Genomic DNA, 25,662 nt, shown 5'->3' on the forward strand with positions numbered 1-25,662 from the left:
TCCCGCCCAGGCTCCATGCCCGCCCCTCAAGGGACCGCCCCCTCTTCAGCAGAGAGAAGAGCAGCTTGGGCGCGCGCCGGCCCAACCCGGAAGCGCACAGACTCTCGGGAGGTTTGTGTTCCCCGCCCCTCCCCGCCGGAGTTCTCGCGAGGGTGGTAGCTGCCGTCCCCGGGTGTCGCGGCCGGGTTCGCACGGCCTTTCTGACCCCGGGTCACTCCCCACCTCGCAGGATGGCGGCCCCCGGCTCTGAGGAGGACAAGGCGGCGGCAGGGGGAGGGCCCCCGTGCGTGGGGCGGCGGCGGCGGAGCCGGACGCTGCTGGTGCGGCACCTGCCCGCCGACCTGACGGCCGCGGAGAAGGAGGATCTGCTGAGGCACTTCGGGGCCGCGTCCGTGCGGGTCCTGTCAGACCAGGGGCGGCTGGTAGGGAGCGGGAGCGGCCTGGTGGGGGGCGGGGATCGTGTCCGGCGGGGCTCTTGAGGGAGGGTGACCCCGCAGCGTCTGAGCCTGGCGGGGCAGGGCAGGTTGCGTGGTTACCCCTCCCCCTGCTCCAGTGCTCTGACGGCGCTATCTTTGCGGGAGGAGGCTCCACCTCTCCCCGTCCCGTCCCGTCGTTCCCCGGAAGCCTCGGCCCCCGAGGGGGTAGGGAGGGGCGGGATGCCTGATGGGGGGGACTGGCTTCCCTCTTCCCCTCCCCTTTGCAAAGAGAACAGGAGTACTTGTGGCACCTTAGAGACTAACAAATTTATTAGAGCATAAGCTTTTGTGGACTACAGCCCACTTCTTCGGATGCTTATGCTCTAATAAATTTGTTAGTCTCTAAGGTGCCACAAGTACTCCTGTTCTTTTTGCGGATACAGACTAACACGGCTGCTACTCTGAAACCTCCCCTTTGCGTTTGTTCTTGTCCGGCCGCCTCGGTGCCGCTCCATACTAATTATGTTTGAGAAGGAACCTTCTGGCTATTGGCCACTGCTTGGTGCATAGTTAGAGCTGTATGGGGCTCGGTAGCACTGTGGTTAGGGACCCAGGTTCCAGTCCCTGAACATGTAATTTGGATAGCGAGCAACAGTTCCCTTGGGAGAGCAGGGGTTTGAACCTGCGTCTCCCACAGTACAGCGGAGCACCCTAATCGCCACTTTCGCCAGGCTATTCTGGGGCATCCTTCCACCCCGGACCCAACTAAAGTTTTGTTGAAACTGTTAAGTTCCCATAAAACTTCAAAACGTTGAAAAATTCCTGACTGGCTCTCACACAGAGCTTAGTTGATTTCAGTGGGCCTCCAGAGAGACGCAGGGGTCTGTCCACATAGAGCTTATTTCAGGATCAAGCTTTTGTTGTGACAATGATAAATGGATGATAGAAGATTTGTTTGGACCCTAAATAATACACCAAAATTATGCAATATGATTCCCATGCCCAATATTATGAAAGCATTCTGAAAATAACCACACAACTTTAGTTTTTATTGATGTATAGTGAGGCTAGCCTTCAGGGTCATAGGAGTAAAAACAGAGTTTCCAGTTTGGGGTTAAAAGTTGTCAAACCCCATTGAACCAGGAATTTGAAAATGGCCTTTATAGTAAATAAAGGTATTTCAAACTCTAACTTAGAATTTTGTAGTGACAAAAATTATTATAATGGTGCAAATGGACACAAGATGTGTGGACTGTTAGTTAGAGGTGACAAAGCCAAATTGTTTTTAAAAAACTGCGAGATGATTTAAAAGCCTGAACTAGTGTACTTAATAATTTATGTTCCAGAATAGAGAGGCTCAATCCAGAAAGTAGTTGCAGCAATGCCCTGTTATATATTTGGTCTGTCATCTTGAAATGTAAATTTTCTTTATCATCTTCTGTTAGACCCTTAATGCTTTTTCACTATAACAGACTATAGTCTTTAAACCTCAGTCTAAAATTCAGTTACTTAACTTTATTTTCCCAAATGGTTCCAGTATGTGTTTTTAGTGTTTGTAGGATCTTTGTAAAAAGATGCAAAACAAATGCCAAAATAATAGTAAAATTTTGTTCCAATATATACATATAAAATTATGCCAGCTAATAAAACTTTAGGCTGAAGTCTAAACTATTCATTAAATGATAGTTTGTTTCAGATTTGAAATCTTCTTTTTTCCAAAATGCCTTCTCAGAACAGGAGTACTTGTGGCACCTTAGAGACTAACAAATTTATTAGAGCATAAGCTTTCGTGGACTACAGCCCACTTCTTCGGGTGTAACACCCGAAGAAGTGGGCTGTAGTCCACGCACCCAAAGAAGTGGGCTGTAGTCCACGAAAGCTTATGCTCTAATAAATTTGTTAGTCTCTAAGGTGCCACAAGTACTCCTGTTCTTCTTTTTGTGGATACAGACTAACATGGCTGCTACTCTGAAACCTGTCATTTTGGAAAAAGTGGCTTGTACTTAGGAAAAAGAGGTAAATCATCCAGGCTAGAAAATAAGCAGAAAAACCTCCCAAATGTCAGAACATAGCATTAGGTGTGATGTTGCCTTTGCCACAGGGAAGTAGTGTTGGTAAGAATTTCTTTGAGGAAGATGGTTCCGCCAATTGGCACTGTTGACTTAGATTTTATTCACTAGAAAAGCCTGTATCATAAAATATGTCTAATATACAATTATGATGACTTAGAGATGGTATACTCATGTGAAAATCAGGGCTTGATAAACTTCCCCAATATCTGCTTGGCCACAGACTAAGCATGCTTTAATTTTACACTGGCAAATCTTCACTTCTTCCCCACAACCCTCTACCTCTTTGCAGAGCTCCATTGCCTTCATGGACACAGAGCTGACTGTTTTCCTCCCTCTTGTTCCTTTTTGTGAGCCATGCACTCCCTGGTCGTCCATCTCTTGCCCCAAATATACATTTAGTAGACTAAAAACCAGAAAACTTGAAACCTGCGAATAACTTAATTAACTTTATAAATAAAAATTTCAAATTTACCTTTAAAATCTAATTTAAATGTATTTTCTAGTGCTAAATCTTTGGTAAAAAACTATAGTCCAAAAGTGTGTGTATATGGCTGAGATCTCTCATACTCTGATCTAAAAAGCTATAACAGACAAATAATTATGTTTGTTTTCCAGAAACATACAGCTTTTGCTACTTTCCCCAATGAAAATTCAGCTGTAAAGGTTTGTACTGGGCTTTTCGTTAAATATTTTAGCAAATGTTTTTTCTAAGTTTCCAGCTAACTTTTAACATTTCCTGGATCTCCCAATATTGGGAGTTTGGGAAAAAGATGCAAAATAGAGTAAAATTTTTTTCAAGGATAAGCATGCTATTCATACTGCAGGTTATATCACAGTTTGGTTATAGCAAACATAAAGCGTGTCTCCAACTACAATTGAACCTTTGCTATAATGCTTGCTGAAGGACTTCACAGGTGCACATTCAGGACTGCACCCTGAAAAAATCTTTGCCTTACTTTGATAAGAGCAGGGATGTTGTCATGTTGATAGGCACCTTGCAAACAAGATAGAGAGGTAATAATAATGTTATATAGCACTTCTTGTTGGCAGATTTTATATTCCTTCAAAAAGGAGGTAAGATTCAGTATGTCCATTTTACAGTTAGGAAAACTGAGGCACAGAGGGATGAAGTGATTTTCTCAGTGTCACCCAGCTGACCAGTGGAAGAGCTAGAGATAGAACCCAGGTCTTCTGAATACAGTTTTAGGCCACACTGTGTACTATAATTTTCAAGAAAGTGATATTGAATGTATCAGTTGAATAGTGACTTGGCTTCAAGTGGCTCTGCTGTTCTTTATTGTCATGCCACAAATGTGAAAAAATGTTAGTTATCAACTCTAGTTGCGCACCAAAATACAGGCTTGCTGACTTGCCAGAACTTCATAAATTCACAGTTCAGGAATCTTGGTTCTAGAGCATTGTTTTATATGCAATGAGATTTGAACCATGCTAACTACAACCATATTTAAACATGGCTGTTGATTCTAGGGTTCTAGCATGATTTCCTTGAGTTGTGTGGAAAGGAGTATTATATTTGAGAACTGTTTTAGAACAGAGTAGAGTATGTAGAGGCCCCCATATTTTCCTGAGTTGATATGGTTAGAATCCTGTAAGGTGAGTGAGTAGTTTGCCATTATTAATATTCAACTTCATTTGCCATTGTGTTGACTAGCTTGGTTAAACATCCCTGAAGTTCCTCAGTCTTCACTGGACAGTTTTTGATCCATGACAATACTTTCCCTCTCACCACATGACTATTTAGATTCTTTAATAGCCTCTTGGGAAGAAATTTCTCAGCATGTGTCTACACTGCAATTTAAGCCCAGGATTATTGGGACTCGAGTCCACTGAGCCGTGTTAGGGTGCACTGATATTGAGTGTCTACGTTGTGTTTTAACCCTAGGTTAAGACTTTTATAACCCATGCTCAAACCTAGGACTCTGGCATCCACAGTGCAGCACACAGACCCGAGTCAAAATAACTATATCCCAGAGTCCCTAGTGTCCCCTCTCCCCCACAAAATATGGCTGCTCTAGCTCTAGAACCGTGGTGCACTGTGGGAAAACTTTACTGCCTGCCCTGTACGCAACCAGGAAGCAGCTCGCTGTGCAAAGGGTTTGATTGGTTCGCGCTACATTGCAAACCGAGAAGGTTCTCTGATAGTGTACTTGCAGATCAGTGATCAGAAGAAAATGGGTGAATGCTGATCTGAGCTGCTACCGTTTGCAAAGGATGGGTGACTTCCATTTTTAATAGAGTGGATTGTAGATGGTTGGGATAGAAAGGACTAAGGAAGTTGTCTCATGGAACTGTGGGATTCTTCCATCTGACTCCCAGGACCCAAGTCAACGGGGCTGTGTTTACGCTGCAAAGCAATAGGGCTTGGGCCCTGCTTAAGTCGAGCTTGGACCCTCCACCCCGTGGGGTCCTGGGACCATGGGTCTGAGACCTGGGCAGTGTTCCCTCTAATTTTTTACATCCATGTGCGGAATTAATTTTGTTATGTGCACCAATATGGAGGTGATGTGTGACACCTTCATATTGGTGCACATAACAAAATGCATGTGATGGGAGTGGGGCTGAGGAGTTTGGAGTGTGGGAGGGGGCTCAGGGCTGGGGCAGAGGATTGGCATGCAGCAGGAGGTGAGGGCTCTGGCTTGGGGTGCGGGCTCTGGGGTGGGGCCAGGGATGAGGGGTATGGGGTGCAGGCTGGCCCAAGGCTGCGGTGGGGAGAGAGGACTCCCTCCAACCCTCTCTCGCTGCAGCAGTTCAGGGCTGGGGGAGAGGCACCTCTCCAGCCGCAACAGTTCCTGTCGGGGTGGGCCAGGCTGAGGGAGGGCTCCTCTCCCTGGCAGCTCTGGTAGACCTGGACCAAGGGCAGGGTTCCTCTCCTGGTTGCGGCATGCTGGGGCCGGCAGGGAGGGCACCTCTCCCAGCCACGGTAGGTCCGTGCTGGTGGAGAGGCATCTCTCCCCGTCACAGCCCTGGGCCCCTGCCCAGCCACGAAGCTTAGAGGGAACTTAGGCCCTGGGTTAGTGCAATTGCAATGAAGACACAAAGTGGGTTATGCCTGACTCTGGCTTCAAACATGGGCTTCTGTTGTAGTGTAGACATACATACCCTCAGAGACCTCTTGAAAGTTCACATACATTATGTCAGCTGGTTTTGTTTCATTCATTGCTTTGTTGACATTTTAAAAGACTTCTAATAATAGGTGAGAGATGATTTGCCTTTGGGGAAACTGTGCTGATTAGACCCTATCATATCATGTTTTTCCAGGTGTTCTACAAGTCTATTTTAAATCATTGATCTATTAATAAATATAGAATATTTAAGTTCTACATGGAGAGCAACAGATTAGCTGAATAAATTTTGGCTTAATAATTAAATTTTACTTCCTTATTTGAAGGATATCTGACTGTTACTAATATTGATACAGGTGTCATTTTCCCTATACAATGTCAACATTTTTCAAAAATAACTCGCTATAACCAAAGAGGCTTGAACTTTGTAAGCTAAAAATAAAACATGTAATCACTAAAACTTTGACTGTTGACAGCCTTGACTTAGCACTTCAGAAAAGTTAATGTGTTTACTTTTCCCTTTCCAAAAGCAACTTCCACCCAGGTTGGCAAGTGTTGTGGTAGGCTTCTGCCTGTTCCATTGTATATAGCAGAAGTTTAGGTGAAAAAATGTCAGGAAGAAAAACTGAGCCTTGAAAAACGATGAAAATATTATTTTTATTGGAATGTATTTAAATATTTCTAGTTATTAACTTAACTGAAACTTAATATTCTTTGTTGCTATTGTGGTTATTTTAAGGCATTGTCAAGACTGCATCAGCTGAGACTTTTAGGTCACACTTTAGTTGTTGAATTTGCAAGGGAACAAGACAATGTTCATGTTCTTAGCCAACCTTCACTCTCAGAGAAAAATAAAAGGTATGTATGTGCATAATAGCTTGTTTCCATGTTTAGAGTTTTTTATAACTTTGACCATAATAATAAGAAAAACCATTTTTAAAATGTTCACACTATCTTAATTGTCATTTATTTTCAGTCAAAAAATAAAACATGTCCATTTAAAAACATTAACATATTTTAATTTAGTTTCTACAGTAAGAACAATAATAGATCTCTAGACTAAAGGCCCAAATCCTGCCTACATTACTTGACTTCAGGTCCAGTTGTGCCACCATTATATAGAATAGTACCCTAATCCAGTGTTTCCCAAATGATTGGTCTTGACTCACCAGTTGCTCATGGAAAGATTGTAGATGGGTCACAGGTCTTGTGCAGAGGGCAGTCCATGAAGGAGAGGGATGGTTGGAGAATGAGCCTGCCCTGTACTCACCCCACAGTGGTGGCTCCTGTCCCCTGAGGATGGGCCCAGCTTCCTGCCCTGGACATTGTGACCTGGGATGACCTGGCTTGGGCCTTAGTGATTAATTCATAATACTATTGAATTACTTTTAAGATTTTGAATACAATACAAAAATGTGTAATTATTCTTCAAAATACACCTCTACCCCGATATAACGCTGTCCTCGGGAGCCAAAAAATCTTACTGCGTTATAGATGAAACCGCGTTATATCGAACTTGCTTTGATCCGCTGGAGGGCGCAGCCCCGCCCCCCCGGAGCGCTGCTTTACCACATTATATCCGAATTCATGTTATATCGGGTCACGTTATATTGGGGTAGAGGTGTATAAGCCTTTTTTAGCCCCATTCATTCTAAATCTGTAACTATTTAACCAAGGAGTTTGGGTCTCATTTTATAATCTTTCATATAATACTTCATTTCCAAAAACACATTAGGGGATCAAGTAAAAGAATGAAAGACTTAAAAATTCTAAATTCCTGATTTCAGGTCACAAGATTTAAAAATTCTAAATTATATCAGAATAGATCTGACTATCTGGTTGCCTGACTACTTACATTATACATTGTATGAAAAACTTTTGTCTGACAAATTTTGTGTTTATGTAAAATTAAAATCAACCACAGATTAAAATAAACATTTGACTTGTACACCCAAAAGAAGAGCAATTGTAATAAGGCTGAAATATTTCTCAAATCACAATTTTGTACTTTGGTATTGTACAAACCTCCAAGCACTAGGTAATATGACATTGTTTTTTTCATAACATCTGGCACTGTGGGGGGCGGGGGCAGGGAATGATGCATTTAACTCTGGATTTCTTTGGTTTTTTAAAGAGCTCAGGACAAGTCTTAAAGGTCTAGGCGCTATAATTACAGTACTAGCATCGTCTAAAAAAGTTGTAAAGGCCAGTAGACTAACCCACTGTATTTTGGAATAAATTATTAATGTTACATGTGAAACGTGTTTTCTAAGCATTGTGTATCACGTATTTCATGGAGTTTTGCCCAACTTTAAATAATACTAATCTATTTTTCAGGTCAGAAGAACCAGTGGCAGAAGAGAGAGAACGAAAAGAGCCAAGCTGTCCTAAAATAGAGAATGGAATTGCTCCCAGCCATGGGTAAGTACTGATTCTTTGGCTTCTTAACTATTGTATTCCTGGCGTAGTATAGATACTGTATTAGTCTGCTATCCTCTAAATACTTATTTATATTCTTAAAACTTTAGGCATGAGAGTAAAGTTAAGTATGTGCATAAGGGTTGGTGGAGTTGAGGCCTTAATATGGATGTGTAACCACACACAGCTTATTGGGGGGAGAGAGGGTGCACTGTAACTATTACAAACTGAGGAAAGAAAAGTCAAAGTTGTCTACAGTATGTTGTGCTTAACATATTTTAATCTTCAGGAATTGCTATACTGGATCTGACTCAAAGCCCAACTATCCTGTTTCAAATAGTAGCCAGCATCAGATGCTTCAGAGGAAGGTGTTAAGAACCCTGCAGGAGACAGATGATGAAGTAATCTATCTGCCCCCTTTTGTTAGGTCTCATCCTGACCTCTAGTAGTCAGAGATCAGCTTAAGCCCTGAAACATGAGGCTTAATATCCCTTCTACTGGGTTTTATTTGTTTTTGTTTTGTATCATTAAGTATGATAACTCTGGACAGGAGATCAGTTCTGAAATTCAAGGTTTAGTTTTGTGCTGTACTTTTTTTGGCTGAGATGTCTGGATTTTATGGAGTGCTATATTCTATTAACCATAGGTGGCTTTGAAGATGTATTTCAAGAAGTATTTCAGAAGTTAAATATTTCTTTAATTTTACCTGTAGGGTTCAGGGAATGTAAGATTATTTGATGTTGCTGCTGGTTTATTGATTTTTAAAATTTTCTACAATGTTTATTTTTCCTCAGGCTAACCTTTCCTATAAACTCTTGCCTCAAATATCTATATCCACCGCCTTCAAGTACAATCCTAGCAAATATAGCAAATGCCTTGGCAAGCGTGCCTAAATTTTATGTACAGGTAAGTGAAGAAGGAGAAAATCAAAGAAATACAAGTCAGATACCAATATTTTCTTTGTTTTTTTTTTTAAATAATATATACTATAGTAACTATTATCCTATAGAATAGTGCTGTTACTTTTGTTCCTGTGGATAATTAAGACTTGATTTTCCAGTGCTACGAGTTAACATTTTGCTATTAAATAAGTTGAGATAAATATAGAGAAGATTTAGTTGGCAAGAAGTGGATGTAATTTCACTAGCATTGAAGACGCCACTGGATAATTTTTTTGTACTGTTTTTGACTCAGGTACCCAATACTGTAAATTGGCTCAGAGCAAACCCTTTGTGTTAATTGTACTTAGCCACTGTCAGGTGTATCTGGCCTCCATTGCTAACTCATTAGCTAAATTTTAATTTTAGTCTTTATTTCTTCATAGCAGAATGTTAACTTCATAAGATAAGCTTCATGTGGGGTTAGATCTTCAGCTGGTGTAAATTGGCATAGCTCTGACTTCCGTGGAGCTACACCAGTGTACACCATTAGGGATCGCACCCGGGGTGCTTAGCTAATTTACAATACCAATGCTGATAGAGTACAATATAAGTGTTAAGTACTTAAAAAAAATAACAATAACAGTAACTGTTTTTATTATAGTTGTACTGAGTTTTAACGTATATTTCTATATGAAAATAATTGCAAAAAGACCCCCATAGTGGAGTGGAAATTGAAGATTGCAAATAGCTTATATGCTAGAACCCCAGTTACGAACACCAGAGTTACAAACTGACCAGTCAATCACACACTTCATTTGGAACCGGAAGTACACAATCAGGCAGATGCAGAGAACCTTCCCCCCCCCCCCCAAAAGTAAATACAGTACTGTTAGATGTAAACAACTTTAAAAAAAGGAAAGCATAATTTTTCTTCTACACAGTAAAGTTTCAAAGCTGTATTAAGTCAATGTTCAGTTGGAAACTTTTGAAAGAACAACCAGAAAGTTTTGTTCAGAGTTAGGGTACATCTACACTACAGGGGGGAGTCGATTTAAGATACGCAAATTCAGCTACGTGAATAGCGTAGCGGAATTCGACGTATCGCAGCCGACTTACCCCGCTGTGAGGACGGCGGCAAAATCGACTTCTGCGGCTTTCTGTCGACGGCGCTTACTCCCACCTCCGCTGGTGGAGTAAGAGCGTCGATTCGGGGATCGATTGTCGCGTCCCGACGGGACGCGATAAATCGATCCCCGAGAGGTCGATTTCTACCCGCCGATTCAGGCGGGTAGTGTAGACCTAGCCTGAGAAACAACCTCCATTCCCAAAGTGTTCGTAACTCTGAGGTTCTACTGTACTGATAACATTTCTGCATTTAACAAACATGGCTGTTGTAAAAGTCTGTAGATTTTTATCTGGATGATTTACAATTGAGTAGAATACTAAAAAATCTCATGAAAGCATTAGAAAGTACTGTGCCAAAGAACTAGTTTGTTTATAACGAGAATTGTTACCAAATTTTTACTTCAGGTGCTGCACCTTATGAATAAAATGAATCTGCCCCCTCCCTTTGGACCCATTACTGCTCGACCACCCATGGTAAGAAATTTTGTATGTTACATTTAATATGTGTGCCTTGTTCTAGGAGGTTCATCAGTATTTGCTGTTGATTAGACATTTGTGCAGCTGTTGGATGTGTTGGCATGGGCTCCAAACTGGTGTATATCTATTTTCTGTTGCAAGGAAAACTGGATTTTCCAACAGTATGAGATGAAAACCAATGTGTTGTGACATTTTAGTAATATCTTCAGAATATTTCAAAAATAACGGAGGGCAGTAAAATGGAGATTACGGTAGTGCAAACAATATCTTGTAGCAGTTATAGGAAACATGAAAATCATTTGAATACCACACGGTTAGTCTATTGCATAAGCAACACATGAAATGTTCTTTGATCTATGCATTTGTAGAGAGTTTTTATGAGATTCTGACTGCTGATGTGAAAACCACATAATCACTCACTTTGGCCCTAGGATTTCATAGGTTGTTATGAAGGGGAAGAGAGAGGGAGGACCTGAATCTATGGCTCCAGTTCTCCACTATGTCTGGATAGAGGGAGCTGGCTCTAGCTCCCCGTCTCCAGCAGATGTTAGAGCTTCGGCAGGCTTACTGTAAGTTGTGCCATTGGCAGGATCCGGCATAGGGAAGCTCAGGTCCAATACATCCCACAGGTTGCCCTGGCATACCACCACTTTCTGCTTTTTCAGGGATTGGGAGGGTAGTTTCTTTAGGAGGTTACATGATGCACAGTAAATTTAGCAGACCAGTAAATTTTCCCTGATTTTTTTTTTTTTTTTTTTTTTTTTAAACTACCCTGTGCATCTTATAGGACAGGATCAAATACTAGGAATGTTATGATCAGGTAAAAATTAGTAACCGTTCAAAAGACCCAGTCTCTAAAGTGCTGAGCAGCTTCTATAAAGAACTGAATGTTTTCATTTTCATTGACTTCAGCAGTTTTTGCAACTGTCCCCATGTTTGTTCATCCAAGTGGCTGTAAGCTTTACAGTAAAGTGCACTGGGAATCCTATCGGGGTGAGGTTATTTTGGCAGGAAACTGCTCAGAATATTCCTACAGTAATTTCATCTCTGTAATCAATAACTAATCCTTACTACACCTGTAGCTAAGTAAGTGTTATCCCTATTTATAGAGGGAAGGAGTTTATGGCTTGTTCAAAGTCAGAGGAGATTCAGCATAATAGCTAAGATTAGAATTTGAGAGCATCTGTCTTCCTGTTATATGCTCAGACCATGTTCCTTTCTAGTCTGTAAAACTAAGAATGGAAAAGCAAAACTTCTGGAGAAGCTAGCTGTTTTTCCTTCCTTAGTTTCTGAAGTGCTCTAATTAATCTTTTCTTTCCCCCATCCTTTACTCCCAATCTTAATTTGAAGAATTAAGTATTTTGTTACTATTTTTGAGTTTGAATTTTGATGTAAAATTCTCATGAAACTGAATTTGTCAAGAGTGAGTAGATAGATCTCAAACATCTTGTTTTGAAAAGCTTTCTTTGCCATCTGCCTGTTTATCACATTTGAAGCTTCTTATTTATGCAGAAGAAATTAAAACATACATTTTTCCAAAATGAGTGTTTAAAGACTTCAATTTTATGTCTTTCATTGATTAGTATGAAGAATATTTACCAGCGCCTGTGCCGCCGCCACCTATCCCACCACTGCCTCCGGAGGAGCCTCCTTTGCCTGAAGAAGAGGAAGATCAGGAATCTAGCAGAGAAGAATCTGAATATGAAAGTGCTGATGAGGAAGAAAAGGAGAGGTTTGTAATTATAATCGGTAACCAATCATGCTTTAAAAAAAAAAAAAAGCTGTTCTTGTAGGTCTCAATCCAGCCAAAATATCCTCTGTGCTTCCTGGCCCAGAGAAGCTCCAATTTTGTGACTGAATATCCCCAGCTATTCTAATATGTAGGTGGCCTTTCCAGACATAAATTTTAAAGAAGCTGCAGTTGTTAATATTCTCCCTAAGGCTGACAGTACTCTTCTGAAAGTCAGTCAGGGCAAGGATGAATATGGTCATGTGGCTTAAAAATTAACATTACTAGTTTCCGTACACTTTTACTCTCCCAACTCTTCCAAAATTCCTATTGAATAGGGAGGATCTCTTATCTGTTAGGGAAGACACACAGAAAATCTAGTCTGCTCTGGAAGTGATGTCAGCTTTCTACCCACCTGCATGCTGAGTGTTCAGTCCCATATCTGGGGGGATTAACAGAGCTCTATACTGAATATGATGCAGGAGGTGCAATGCTCATTTGCATGTGGTCTCCTCTCATTAAGTAGCTGTGCCACTTGCTTTTGATTTTGGATTGGCTCTTTTATTTTATGACATTTGTGGAAAACTGACTTTCTCTAGCCCTCCACCCCACTATTATCCTTCATTGAAGCTGGTGTCAAGGGCTTGCCTGACTTACAAGGCCAGAAATTGATTATATATTATATGCATTATGCCATGTATTATGTGGGATTAGGCCTTTTGGGCAGTCTTTAAAAATATTTCTCACTGCTAATCTGTTGCTTCCAATTTAAAAGTATCTAAAATTCCTTGAAAGAATTTAACTAATCCTAATTAGAACAAATACTTTTAACATTACTTTGAGTAAAGATTTCCGTTTATGACTCATAATACAGTAATGAAACTTCTGTTTCTTGTAAATTTACCTTTTTTTACTTTGGTGAATGATTTAGGCAGATTTTATACATCCTTTCCTCATGCCCGAGTAGTACTCTAATTTAATAATCCACATTCTCATCAATCTAAATGTTCTACAGTAACATTATTTACTGTATAATAAGTAATGTGTAGCTGCATTCTGCTAGTGTATCACAAATGTGTGGGATATAATAGAACAGTTCAACACATTTGAGTTTCAGAAGTCCTGGTCAGAAATAAGAGGCTACATTTCTAAGATGGCATCTCTAGATTAAAAACTAAACTGTTTTGAATGTCTTTATTGTGTTTCCAATTTAGAATGACTAAATTGATGGAATTAGCAGCCATTCAGCCTAAAAGACCAATATCCACAAAGCAGCGTAGTGTGAGAAAAAAGCAAAAGATAAAAGACTTGTTGAATGCTCCCACATCTGCTCCCCACAGGTATTTGTATTATTATTATTATTATTTGTATTTCTGTAGTGCTCATCGTGTACTGAGTATAAGGAATAATCACAAAAAAGTGCCTTGCTCAAGATTTTTTTATTTTTCTACCTCAGAACTTTTAATACAGAGTGTCCTACTGCAAGATGAAGTGCTGTGGGTGGTCCCTTTCAATTGTTACTAAAACTTCCCTGAACAGATGGCACTTGTATCATGCTCTGAAGTCTCCAAGACTTGAGCTTTCCTTGATCTCAAGCTAGTTCCACAGCCATGGACCCTTTATTGAGACTGTTGTTCTGGTCTCTACCATATCTGTTTGTTTCTATCAATTTGTTTTATATCAAGTTTGAAATAGATCTGAACAGAACCCCCGTTTTCTCCTCTACCCTTCTGGCTAAAGGCTGGAACATGGATCTGAATAGGCTTAGGCCATCTCTAGTAGAAATATGAAAATACAGAAAATAATAATATTGTTTAAATGCTTTAGCATTTCCAATTTTATTCCACTGTGTCCCTAAAAAACAGAAGTAATATTTTGATCTCCTGACAATCAACTGTTTAAAAATGTATTTATACAAGTATATTCACTTTTCCCTGCACACCTGAAGAAAACTAAATGGCACATTTTTATACTGTGTTAGAATAGCCGAGGACACTTGTTGTTGTTTTTGCTTTGTGGTCCGTTTAAATAATATATGACAGTTCCGCTGTTGCAGAGCTCTAATAGAAAACTGTGAAGGAAAGAAAAAAATCACTTAATTTTCACTTGGCTTATTTGAGGAAAAACTAGTCTAGACTTATTTTTGTCCTGGTGATTTAAGAAATTGGTCATTAAAGATGAGTTGCAAAAGATTTTTTTCAAAAATTGGGCTGTGCTCTTTTCTGCTTCTTTAAGATGAAAGCCTGGAAGTTTTGGAGGGTGGGTTGCGGGGGTTATTGTGGTTTAAAATATTTTTTTCTACTTAGACCAATTTAGTTGATACTGTTTAACACCTTCTAAAATTCTAATTCAGATAAGGCAAGTTGTACTTTAGCATGTGCCAAATTGGTGCACTTAAAGCTTAGGCTCTCCCCTAGACATTTAACTTGATAGATTGCTAAAGTACAGCTTGCCCTTTCTTTACTAGAATTGTACATGTTGTTAGTTAAAGTGAATTAGCTAACATGATCTGACATCACACCTTTAAATCCTGGTCTAGAAATAGCCCTGGAAACATCAGGGGTGTTAAGTCTGGTCTTCCATAGTATTGCTGAAGGGCCCTTGTGGAATCTTAAGTACAATTAACGTGCGCCCACGCACTCTAATTGAAAGAATGTTGGTGCTGAATATTTAACAAAGATGTCTTTTACCCAAAATGTTTACCAGTCATTGAAGCCAAATACAGTCTGCTTCTCCAATCATTTGCTTACCTTACATTCTTAGTTCTTGTTATGTCGTTATATCATTTGTTCTCACTCATGAGAGACTCTTCCAGCGAAGAGAGGACTTGTTTTCTAATATAAAAGACTCATAGACTTTAAGGCTAGAAGGGACCACCACTGTCATGTATTCTGATCTCCTGCACATTGCAAGCTACAGAACCTCACTCATGCACTCCTATAAAAGGCCCATAATCTCTGACTGAGTTACTGAAGTCCTCAAATCTTGATATAAAGACTTCGCATTACAGAGAATCTATCGTTTACTCTAGATCAAACCAGCTAGTGCATCCAATGCTGCAGAGGAAAGCAAGCTCCCCTCTCTTCCCTGGGTTTCCGCCAATCTGACTTGGGGCAAAATTCCTTCCCGACCCCAAATATGGTGATCAGTTAAACCCTGAGGATGTGGTGACACCCAACAGCTGGACATCTGGGAAAGAATTTTCTGTAATAATTCAGAGCTCTCCCCATATAGAGTCCCATCTCCAGCAGACGTGGATGGGCTATATGTCATTTTAGGCAACCTCGTCATAGCATCCCCTCTCTAAACCTATGCTAAGTCTAGAAACAATTTAGATTTTTTCCCCCCACTTCTCCCTTTGGAAGACTGTTCCAGAACTTCACTCCTTTCATGGTTAGAAACATTCATCTAATTTTGAGCCTAAGATTGAAGCTAAGCTTTTTAAAAAAAAAAAAAAAAAACTAATATCTTTTCAACTCTCCTTTGTGTAGAGACCCAAAACAAGCCTAATTTATTTTCCTTGGTATGCAATCTTTAAGAAAGTGTATTTGGTTGTGCCTCATATTATTCCATTTAATATTTCTCTTAAGATAATTTTCCTTTGTATGTGAGTCTACCTGTAGTGTAAGGTAATTTCTGGTCTTTGTTTTTTCTGTTTGCCAACTAAACGTGTCTCATCACTGATAAACTAAATGTAACCCACAAAAAGTTAAGTCTAAAGTTTAAAGTTCTTTTGGAAACAGAAAACTGATGTGCTAACGGTAAACAGCATGAAATATAGTTGGAAAAGATGCATATATTTTGTTTGACTTTGTCTGTTCCATTAACCATTTAAACTTTAAGTGAGATTGAAATATTGTTGTTTTAAACAGTAATCTGCACCCTACACTATCACCTTCGGATGTGTTTGAGCAGCTGCAATCTGTTGGTCATAAAAAAATTAAATTCCAAATTTCTGCAGACATTCCGGATGTTCTTCAGAAAAGCTTAGAGAGAGACCAAAACAATGGTAAGAATGCTTATCATTAAATTCTTCTGTTAAATATTGTGAAATATTTTAAGATGCAAAGAACAGGCAAGATAATATGTATATAACAACATCATATATGAGTTCAATATTTTTATGTTCTGTGACTTGGAGAATGACGACTCTGTAAATAGTGCTGGTTTATTTTTATATTTATTTAATGTGAGTTTTCTTTTAGGGAATTCAACCCTAAGGCCTAGTCTACACTTAAATTTTGGGTCGACATAGCTGCGATGCTCAGAGGGTGAAGAGCTATGCTGACCTAACACCTTGTGTAAACTCCCATCTGTTGGGGAGACAGTGTTCCTACAGCGATGGAAAAACCTCTTCTATCACTGTAGGCTGCATCTATGCTATGGCATTATGGTGGCATAGCTACAGTGCCATAGCAATGCCACCATGCTCACCACAGTGTAGCATGTCATTCTATCAGTAAACCTGCCTTAAATTTCACTTTTTTCAGGAATTCTGTCTTTTACAAGACTCTGTTCAGTTTCAATTCAAAATGCAGGATGGGGGTGGGATTTTAAGGCTCTAAGATTGCCTCATCAACACAAGATGATGTATTATCTTTGTCTTTTTAAAGTGAATTATGTGTTTTAAATTTTTTAACAATCTTACAAATTATGCTGAAGACTTCATATGGTGTAAAGAGGCATTTCAGGACACTTAGTGTGTGCTTCAGCTTCTTTTTCAGATCTTTGAAGAGAGCAGCCTTCCTGTAGTTGTCAGTTTCTGTAATGCCCCAATGTGCACTTTGTTCATTATGCCCCACACTATAAAGACAGTTATAGCATTATTTCCCAATATTATGAAGTTCCTGTAGATATTCTTATGGAATATAAAATGAGAATTTAGAAAACCTTATAAAACAGCGTAATGATGACAAGAGGGAAAAATGGGTCTTGCTGAAAGGTGTTTTCTCCAGTAAAGTAAATGTTGGAGCATTATATGAAGCAGATGTCTTCTGTCAAAGTAGGTATTAGGACACATTCTTCATGCATCTGCAAAAGACAAATAATCATTATGTATGTACTAAAATTCCTTTCTATCTTGACTTGTATTCAGAACTTAACCCCTTTAAAACATCATGATTTTCTGGCTTGCAGTCCATCCCTTCCCCCCTTCTTTTGGAACGTGAATCAACTCTTACAAACATTGAGTACAATGTTATATTCAACTTTCAGATCTTTATGCAACTTCAGAAGAAATAACTAATGCAGGATTTGGAAAGATCTTCCCAGCTCCTAGCTCTAATGATAAAGAGGACACAGAAGAAGAAGAAGGCGATGATGAAATACCATCAGAATTTGTTTCTAGAAGGGAATTGGAAAAAGGCAGACTTTCTAGAGGAGGTATTTTCTTTAGATTAGATTCTATTTTAACTATTGTGTACAAATCAATATTTTTAAATTATTGATACTTTGTTTAAATTTTTAAGTTACATTACTGTTACATAGTCTATAATTTACTATTTGTGTTGTAAGATATTTGTTTTTGTTACAATGTATATTTTTTTTAAATGAGGTTTTAAAAAGCAGTGAGATGAAGATTTATTAAGTCATATAACATGCATATTGATTATTTTTCCCCATCATTCTGTCGTGTTCAAGAAATGGAAAAACTTTCCATTTTCAAAAACTATGAGCCAGGTGATCCAAACTGCAGGATTTATGTGAAGAATTTGTCAAAACAAGTTCAAGAAAAGGTGAGTAAAGATTTATGAAAATGTTCTGTTGTTTTTCTTTGTTTGCTGTCTTTCCTTACACACCCATTTTAATTTCAGGATCTCAAGTTTATTTTTGGAAGATATGTTGACTTTCAATCAGAAACTGAACGAATTATGTAAGTTATTTCAATTCTTAGTAAAATTAAACTGTGCACTAACTTTTACAGCAATAGTGAAAACTACAGTTAAAGTTGCAGTCATTTTGAGCCCCTTGATGCTAATTGTTAGGGGAGAGTAGAAATTTTTGAATACAGTTATTAAGTATTTTATCTGGAAGCGGTGTGCCTACTAACAGAATATTTTTTTGATACCTACTGCATAACAGTGTGGAAGGACTCGGTACTTTTTTTTTTTTCTAATGCAACATTTATAATTTACTTGGTGTGCACACAACTGCCACCTACTGAGTGGAGTGGTACGTTTGGGTATAAAAACCCTGTACTGTGCCTTTAGAACACAGAGCCGAATCCCAGTTCCTGATATCGCTGGATTGGCCAAAGTGTACAGCATTGTAATGATTGAAGTCCTAGGTGCTTATGCATCTGTTAAATCAGTGTTTCTCAAACTGGGGCCGCCGCTTGTGAAGGGAAAGCCCCTGGCGGGCCAGGCCAGTTTGTTTACCTGCCCCATCTGCAGGTCCGGCCGATCGCGGCTCCCACTGGCCACGGTTCGCTGCTCCAAGCCAATGGGAGCCGCTGCAAGCAGCGCGGGCTGAGGGACATACTGACCGCCGCTTCCAGCAGCTCCGATTGGCCTGGAGCAGCGAACCGTGGCCAGTGGGAGCCATGATCGGCTGGACCTGCAGATGGGGCAGGTAAACAAACCGGCCCAGCCCACCAGGGGCTTTTCCTACATTAGCGGCTGCCCCAGTTTGAGAAACACTGTGTTAAATGTTTGGTTGTGTATGCAGTATTTGTTGCAGTAGTACAGCAACTTGCTGTCCTGCCTTCTATTGGTGATTTTTTACAAATTGCTAGTAAGTTTGTCTTGAAAAATATAACCGTGTCTAATGACATAACCCTGTCTGTATCAGAATGTAGGCATCAGTGCCACTTCCATTCGCTCCTCAACTTGCAGCATGTGAAATTTATGCCTATTGTAAATTGTGATGGAGATGGGGTAAAATTTAAACCTTTCATCCATTTCCCAATTTTATTTCCAGGTTTGACATACGTTTGATGAAAGAAGGTCGCATGAAAGGACAGGCTTTCATTGGCCTTCCTAATGAAAAATCAGCTACCAAAGCCTTAAAAGAAGTAAATGGATATGTTTTGTTTGAAAAGCCCATGGTGGTTGTATCCTTTTCCGAACATTTTCATTTTAGTGCCTTTAAATTTAGGTCAGTTCCTGAGATTCTTGCTTCCTGTCTTGTAAACTCACTCTTTCATAAATTACTATAGAAAAGAATAGGTATTTCTTATTAAAATTACAGACAACGTAATAATCACTTAATTCACATTTGCTTCAATGATCATTTAAAACTTTATGGGTTAGACTTTAATTCTGAGACAGAAGAGTAAATGTGTATGTATGACTTTAAGATTTAAAATAAAATCACCACTTACGTCTTTGTCCTGCAGACACTTATGCATATTCTATGTAATTCACATAAGTAGTCCCATTGACTAAAGTAAAGTTACACAAGTGTGTAAGTGTTTGCAGAATCAGAGGCATTATTGTGGAAGATTCTGACTCACTCTTAAACTCTCTTTACAAATCAACAAGGTGTTCCTTTCTAAAGTTTATATTCAGGTTAAAAAAAAAATCATGTGATGTAACAAGTTTAAATTCAGAGGGGTTTTTTTAGTTAATATATGCCGCTTAAATCATGGATCACACAGAAAATAATCCACTTTTTAACTACAAATAAGTGCTGTGATGGTGAAATATTTCCATTTGATTTGAAGAAAGGGGAAGTGTAGCTTCATGTGACTGGAGTAAGAGGTAAAGTTGGATTGAGTACATGCATGTTATGTATACATTCCAAACATTCGTTCTCCAAAGTTTTATTTACCTTCTAGTGAAATTATTATTTCTCTTATTTGGACTTGTAATCCTTAACAAAACCTTAGCAATTTGCACGATCTGCTAGACCAAAACAGGATTCCAAAGAAGAGAAAAGAAAAAGATAGAACAATGCTAAAGGTAAGTAGATTTAGTGAGAAAGGAAAAAAGAACATTCAGACTTTAATAAGGAAAAGAAAAGAAAACAGTCCATTATTTGAGCACATAGATTTCCTTTGTAGAACTCCTCCCTCCCCTCCCCCCTCCCCCCCCCCCCCCCCGCTATCAGGAAGCCAGTGTGCAAGGAGGCTGTCAGTTTTGACCTGTGTTAACATTTCTATTCTCCCTTTTAGAATCATAGAGTCTATATCCCAGTCCTCAAATGTAGTAATGATGTGTGTTGACATTCAATCCTCAAACCATTGACCCTACAGTTAACTTGAAGGCATTGTGGCACATAGGAGAGTGTAGGATACTGCCAGTCTAACACCTCAGAATCCTACTCCAGCAGGGCTATCGACCCCAGAAGTAATTACTGCTTCATTGCTATAACCCCATAAATAGTACTTCAGTTTCCTTGCTGGCATCTCCCAAGGAGTCTTTGCTTTGGTGACCCTATGTTTAATCAGTGGGATCTGTGCATCATTGCAGGTCCCTTTAAGCCTTGCTTGTCTAGGAAATAACATGGTGTTAGAAAAAGTTTTAGCTAATGTGATATTAAACAAGATTTTCCCTTTCTGTGGACTTGGACAGTTGTGATTGAAAATGTGTTTGCTGCTTGTGGTTATCCCTAGGATATCTGTCCACACTGCCAACAAAAGCATATTTAACATCATGTTAGTTTGAAAACGTTCCTATTTCCTAGTATAGAGGAGGTCTTAATTTGAGCGTATCTGAGAAAATATGTCCAAAAAGTTCTTGTGTTTAAATTTGTTTATTGATAATTGTTAGTTGAAATGAAGTTGGTTTCAATGTTGCTGTTTCTGAAGGAAAAATAACAGCACATTTTCTTAAAATTGTTTTGAGATGCTCAGCATTGCTGTTGCTAATGAAATATTTATTAAAATAGACATTTTCTTGTAGATGGCTTGTGTCCACTGGAGGCCATGCTATCTAACCTATGTATTGTCTTTAGCGGTATTTCTAATGTTTTTGAATTGTTGGTAAGACTCCCTCTGAAACTTCTGGCTTGTGCAATATTGTGGTGGTGTGTAGTCTACTTTTGAATAAGCTTTGGTTCCATTCAGCGAAGTTAGCTGTTTGATTTTTATCAAATAAAAACCAAATGCTGTTCACAGATATTTTCTTACATTGGTTGAAGACATTCTAGTCTTCCCAATTTGTTCCTTGTAAAAAAAGAAGTCACTAGGCCAGTTTCTGACTACACTAACTACAAGTTTCAATTGGCATTCAGGTTATGTAAACAGAAATGACTAGATCTTGGTTTGATCACTAATCATGTTTTTAATAGTCAATTCAGAGTTACAGTACTATTTTGGAGTCAGCTGTCATACTTGCATAAGCTTTATTTACAATGTAAAAGGATTAGATTTGCAGTTAGCAAATTAAAATTAAAAGTCTAATAAACTGAGTTAGTCAAAACACCTTCATTTAAACCCAGGCTTTTGTATCTAAGTATCATGGAAAACAACACTGTTGTGTGTACAGTTGGCCACTACAGAACTCGGGCAAAGTGGCGCAGTGGAGGGCTAAGTTTCATTAACTTTGAATTGCTTTGCTTTTGCTAAAGAATAACAAACATGAATCCTAATTTTATTTGAATATATTTTCTTCTGTGGTTGCCAAGAGCCAGAATGACTTGATGTGCACTAGCTTTTGATGCAAAATAGTGGTTTCTATGGTATGAAATCTGGAGATTCAGGTTTATAAGTAAATTTTGTAAATCAAGTAAAATAAAAATACTGTAAAATATGAATTGTATACACAGCAAATGTAAATTGATACAGCCATACTACTTAAGTGTCACTTTATATGGCACTTTATTAGTGTCAAATTATTTTATTAAACAGTGAAAATAGCTAAATTTAATGGACAGTAATTATTCAAAGTATTACTACTTTCTTCTTTATGAAGATACTGTAATGCACATGCTTTCCCAGAAGATGAAAAATATACAGTTTTGATTTTTCATTGGCTGGAATTCCCCTTTCCTGTCACTAACTAATGTTTTCATGAACAGTTGGGTGCCCAGTTCTGATATAAATAAAATGCCAGCTTTATGAGAGAACAATGAAGAAGCTAATGTCGCAAAGGTTACTGGCTCCAGGGAGAGAGGTAGCCTAAAAGACTGCATTGGATGGAAGCACGATTTTAAAATAAATTTAAAAAAAAAAAAAAAGAGCTGATGGAAAAACAGAACCTTATATAAAATGCAGACCACTGAATGAATGGGACAGTAAACGCTGGCATTTTCCTAATAGTTCCTCAATTTGTAAAGAGCCTCACTTGCTTATGGGAGTGGGAGTCCTCATTGGTGCACACATGAGCTCTCACTAATTTGCAGATAAGGGATCAAAACAGCTATATTTTATCAAACAATCTTGTAATAGGTAGTAAAGTTGTGTAAATGCAATACTGAGAATCAAGTAAAATTAAACCACATTCTGCTGTTCTTCTTTAGAAACATTCCTGCGTAAATACTGCAGTAATACTGTCATGCAGAGTGTATCCTTTCTTGTTGTATCCTTTTTTGTGCAATGTTTTCCATAGCACTCAAATACCTCCAAGTTCTCTTTTTAGTGTAGGTGCGGGGAGGAATTTATACTCTTTTTACAATTTTGCAAACCTCTGTTAAAATAAGTAAGATATTTTAAAATTATAAAGGGGACTTTTTCAGGGAGAAAGTTAGTGAATCCGGTCACTTATTTACTTAGAGGGACACCATGAATGTTTCTAGTCTCAAAATGTGACCTTTCCTCCCTGTTCCTTCTCTAAATCCATATAATTCTTTATTTTATGGGCCAGATCCTGAACTGGTGTAAATTGGCCTTGTTCCATTGACTTCAGTGGTGCTATGCTGACTTATATCAGCTGATCAGCTGGCCCTAGATGTTCCTTTTTAAAAAATAGCAACACCACACTGTGTTAGAATGTTTCAGTTTTGATGGGGTGGTTATAAGCAGAAAACAATCCTTGACGTTGTCTTTTTAAGTAATACATTCATTTAATGACAGCTTGTGTCCCAGTTTATGGGACGCAACCTGCACTTAGTTTCTCTTGTAACTTTTTCCTTTTTTTAGACTAGAGAACAGAAAATCTAGCAATGTCTCATAATGAAGTAATGAAGACTGACGCTAAACTTTATTCATTGCTACCTTTGTTTCCCACTTTCTGGTAGTGTTTTATGGCAACTAATCTATAATTTTCCTGGGGGTTTTGTATTACAGCATTCTGTGATTAACCTTACTTCTTTTTTTTAAGTTTAATATAAACTAATACATGCTGTATGTAGTAAGCCAAATTTAGCTGGCTCAGACATGATTCACTAATTTTCTATATCTTAAGATCTTTCAACTTTCCAGTTAAGCTTCTGACAACTGAACACAGTAATTTTCCAGTCATTTATACTTTTAACATGCCTTTATAATGTTCCAGGTTCCTTTTGTGTTCCATCTCTTTCAAGTGTTACCAAGCCATGGGAAGAAGCAATGTGATCAACAGGACTGTTGAACAGTGCGTAGTAGAATTTCAAATGTTTTTAAAACAAGACTTAATTCTCTTCATTCTTAAAGGTTCCAAATGCTTTTAAACACATTGTAGCCTATCAGAAGACAGATATATGAAAAATGTATATTAGTCCGCTTGTTAAATCTCTAATAAATTATTCCTTTTCCCTTCACTTTGCGTTATACCTGCTCTTTTTTTTGTGAGGATGAGGTGTTTACCTCTTACAGAAACACAATACTGAATTATTTTACATGTTTATGCCTCAGAGCTTTAATGTCAGATAGGGTGACCAGATGTCCCCATTTTATAGTGACAGTCCCGATTTTTGGGTCTTTACTTATATAGGCTCCTATTACCCTCCACTCCCGTCCCGATTTTTCACACTTGCTGTCTAGTCACCCTAATGTCAGAAGACACATTCCTAGGCTCCAGGGTGAATGATGTTTTCTTCCAGCCTTGAGGATATTGATGTGCTCTCTCAGAAAGTAAAAATGGGGATAAGAATCAGTTTTAGTGAATCAGGAATTCTTGTTTTGCCTTGGAAACAGTACTGAACTAATGCCCTGGTATTGTGTTGGGGGCACAGTACCAGCAGAATTTTTTTTTTTTTTTCATTCAAATGAAAGTGAGTTGCAGCTGGTCGTTTATTCTTGGATTGAGAATTACACTGCTATGACCGATGTCAATAAAGTAGGGACCATATCTGCAAAAATATATGAATAGTATCAAGTCCAAAGAGGCCCCAATCCTGATTGAGGCCTCTGGACATTACCATAAGATAAATACCAAACAATTATAATTTTAAACACTGCTAAGCCAAGGGAACAATGTAGGCTAGCATACTCACTCAATTATTGAAGCAGCAGTGCTATAAATCAATGCTTTTAGGCTATCTGAAAGTATGCAATACTAATTTTCAGAACTATAGTGAAGCCAAGCAGTTTTATTTATTCTAAAATCATGTGGGAAAGACTATGTAAAGGTGCTTAATTGGCAGTGAAATACAAATATTTTGAGGAGCAATAAACCTTACCATCAAATCCAGAACTAGTACTTTGTAAGGCAGGTGGAAGGGGATATAGACCTCTCTCTTGTCCCCACTCCAGTAGCAACAGGGGAAAGAAAAATCACTCTTAGTACTTACTCATTACTATTTAACTAAACCTATGCAATATGTCTGCGTTCTTTCTTCAGTGAAACCTGGTTTTATTATCATTTAAAACGCTTTCATATGAGTTCTTGAGTTTAAGAAACCCTACTTGTTATACACCTCTACCCCGACATAACGCGACCTGATATAACATGGGTTTGCATATAGTGCAGTAACCCCAGGGCTCCAACAGCGGGGTTCGGGTGGCGCTTTAAAGGGCCTGGGGCTCCGGCTGCTGTGGGGAGCCCGGAGCTCTTTAAATCACCGCTGGAGCCCTGCCGCCACTATCCCGGGGCTCCGGCAGCACTTTAAAGGGCTCGGAGCTCTGGCTGCTGTGGGGAGCCCCGTGCCCTTTAAATCACTGTCAGCCCTGCCGCTGCTACCCCGATATAACGGGGTTTCACCTATAATGCGATAGGGATTTTTGGCTCCTGAGGACCGTGTTATATCGGGGTAGAGGTGTATTCTTTAATGCCTATGTTATAGAGGTATGTATGTGGGGAGATTAAGATGACTTGCATCAAAACTTTTAACACCGCTTTAATAGAACCTTAAACAGCACACCAGCCAAATAATCATCATAATGCTCTTTATTTTGAGCACAGCTTATGGAGATGGAACACTAGCACAAGCTATGAACAGACATTTTAGAAAACTAACCTGTTGATATAAAAGAGCAGGGAGCTTTGATTTTTATTTTTTTTTATAGTCTATCAAATTCATAGATTTTAGGACTGGAAGGGACCTCGAGAGGTCATCGAGTCCAGTCCCCTGCCCGCATGGCAGGACCAAATATTGTCTAGACCATCCCTGATAGACATTTATCTAACCTACTCTTAAATATCTCCAGAGATGGAGATTCCA

The 25,662-nt window shown here is 38.9% G+C and overlaps 2 protein-coding genes across 5 annotated transcripts in view; both read left to right on the top strand.

Moving 5' to 3' along the window:
• RNPC3 (RNA binding region (RNP1, RRM) containing 3) lies at positions 1-23,820 on the top strand. Of its 3 annotated transcripts, none has more exons than XM_065554292.1 (15): positions 1-111; positions 3,104-3,151; positions 6,311-6,429; positions 7,909-7,992; positions 8,784-8,895; positions 10,401-10,469; positions 12,056-12,204; positions 13,416-13,541; positions 16,074-16,210; positions 17,416-17,583; positions 17,842-17,936; positions 18,015-18,073; positions 19,120-19,252; positions 20,030-20,102; positions 22,603-23,820. In XM_065554292.1, exons 1-14 carry the CDS (start codon positions 16-18, stop codon positions 20,087-20,089), a joined length of 1,455 nt encoding a protein of 484 aa, XP_065410364.1. In that variant the 5' UTR covers positions 1-15; the 3' UTR covers positions 20,090-20,102; positions 22,603-23,820. The 3 variants fall into 3 exon arrangements, with proteins under 3 accessions (XP_065410364.1, XP_023957810.2, XP_008162550.2); XM_024102042.3 differs by having other exon boundaries at positions 58-422; XM_008164328.4 differs by having other exon boundaries at positions 58-422; positions 23,577-23,820.
• LOC103305684 (pancreatic alpha-amylase-like) overlaps positions 23,577-25,662 on the top strand; it is a 27,927-nt gene continuing 25,841 nt past the window's right edge. For both annotated transcript variants that reach the window (XM_008164332.4, XM_065554291.1), the window contains exon 1: positions 23,577-23,654. The gene's annotated coding sequence lies outside the window, so the exon portion shown is untranslated. The remainder of the gene's footprint in view (positions 23,655-25,662) is intronic.

The sequence above is a fragment of the Chrysemys picta genome, chromosome 8 (genome assembly GCF_011386835.1).
Source record: "Chrysemys picta bellii isolate R12L10 chromosome 8, ASM1138683v2, whole genome shotgun sequence".
NCBI classification, from domain to species: domain Eukaryota; kingdom Metazoa; phylum Chordata; order Testudines; family Emydidae; genus Chrysemys; species Chrysemys picta.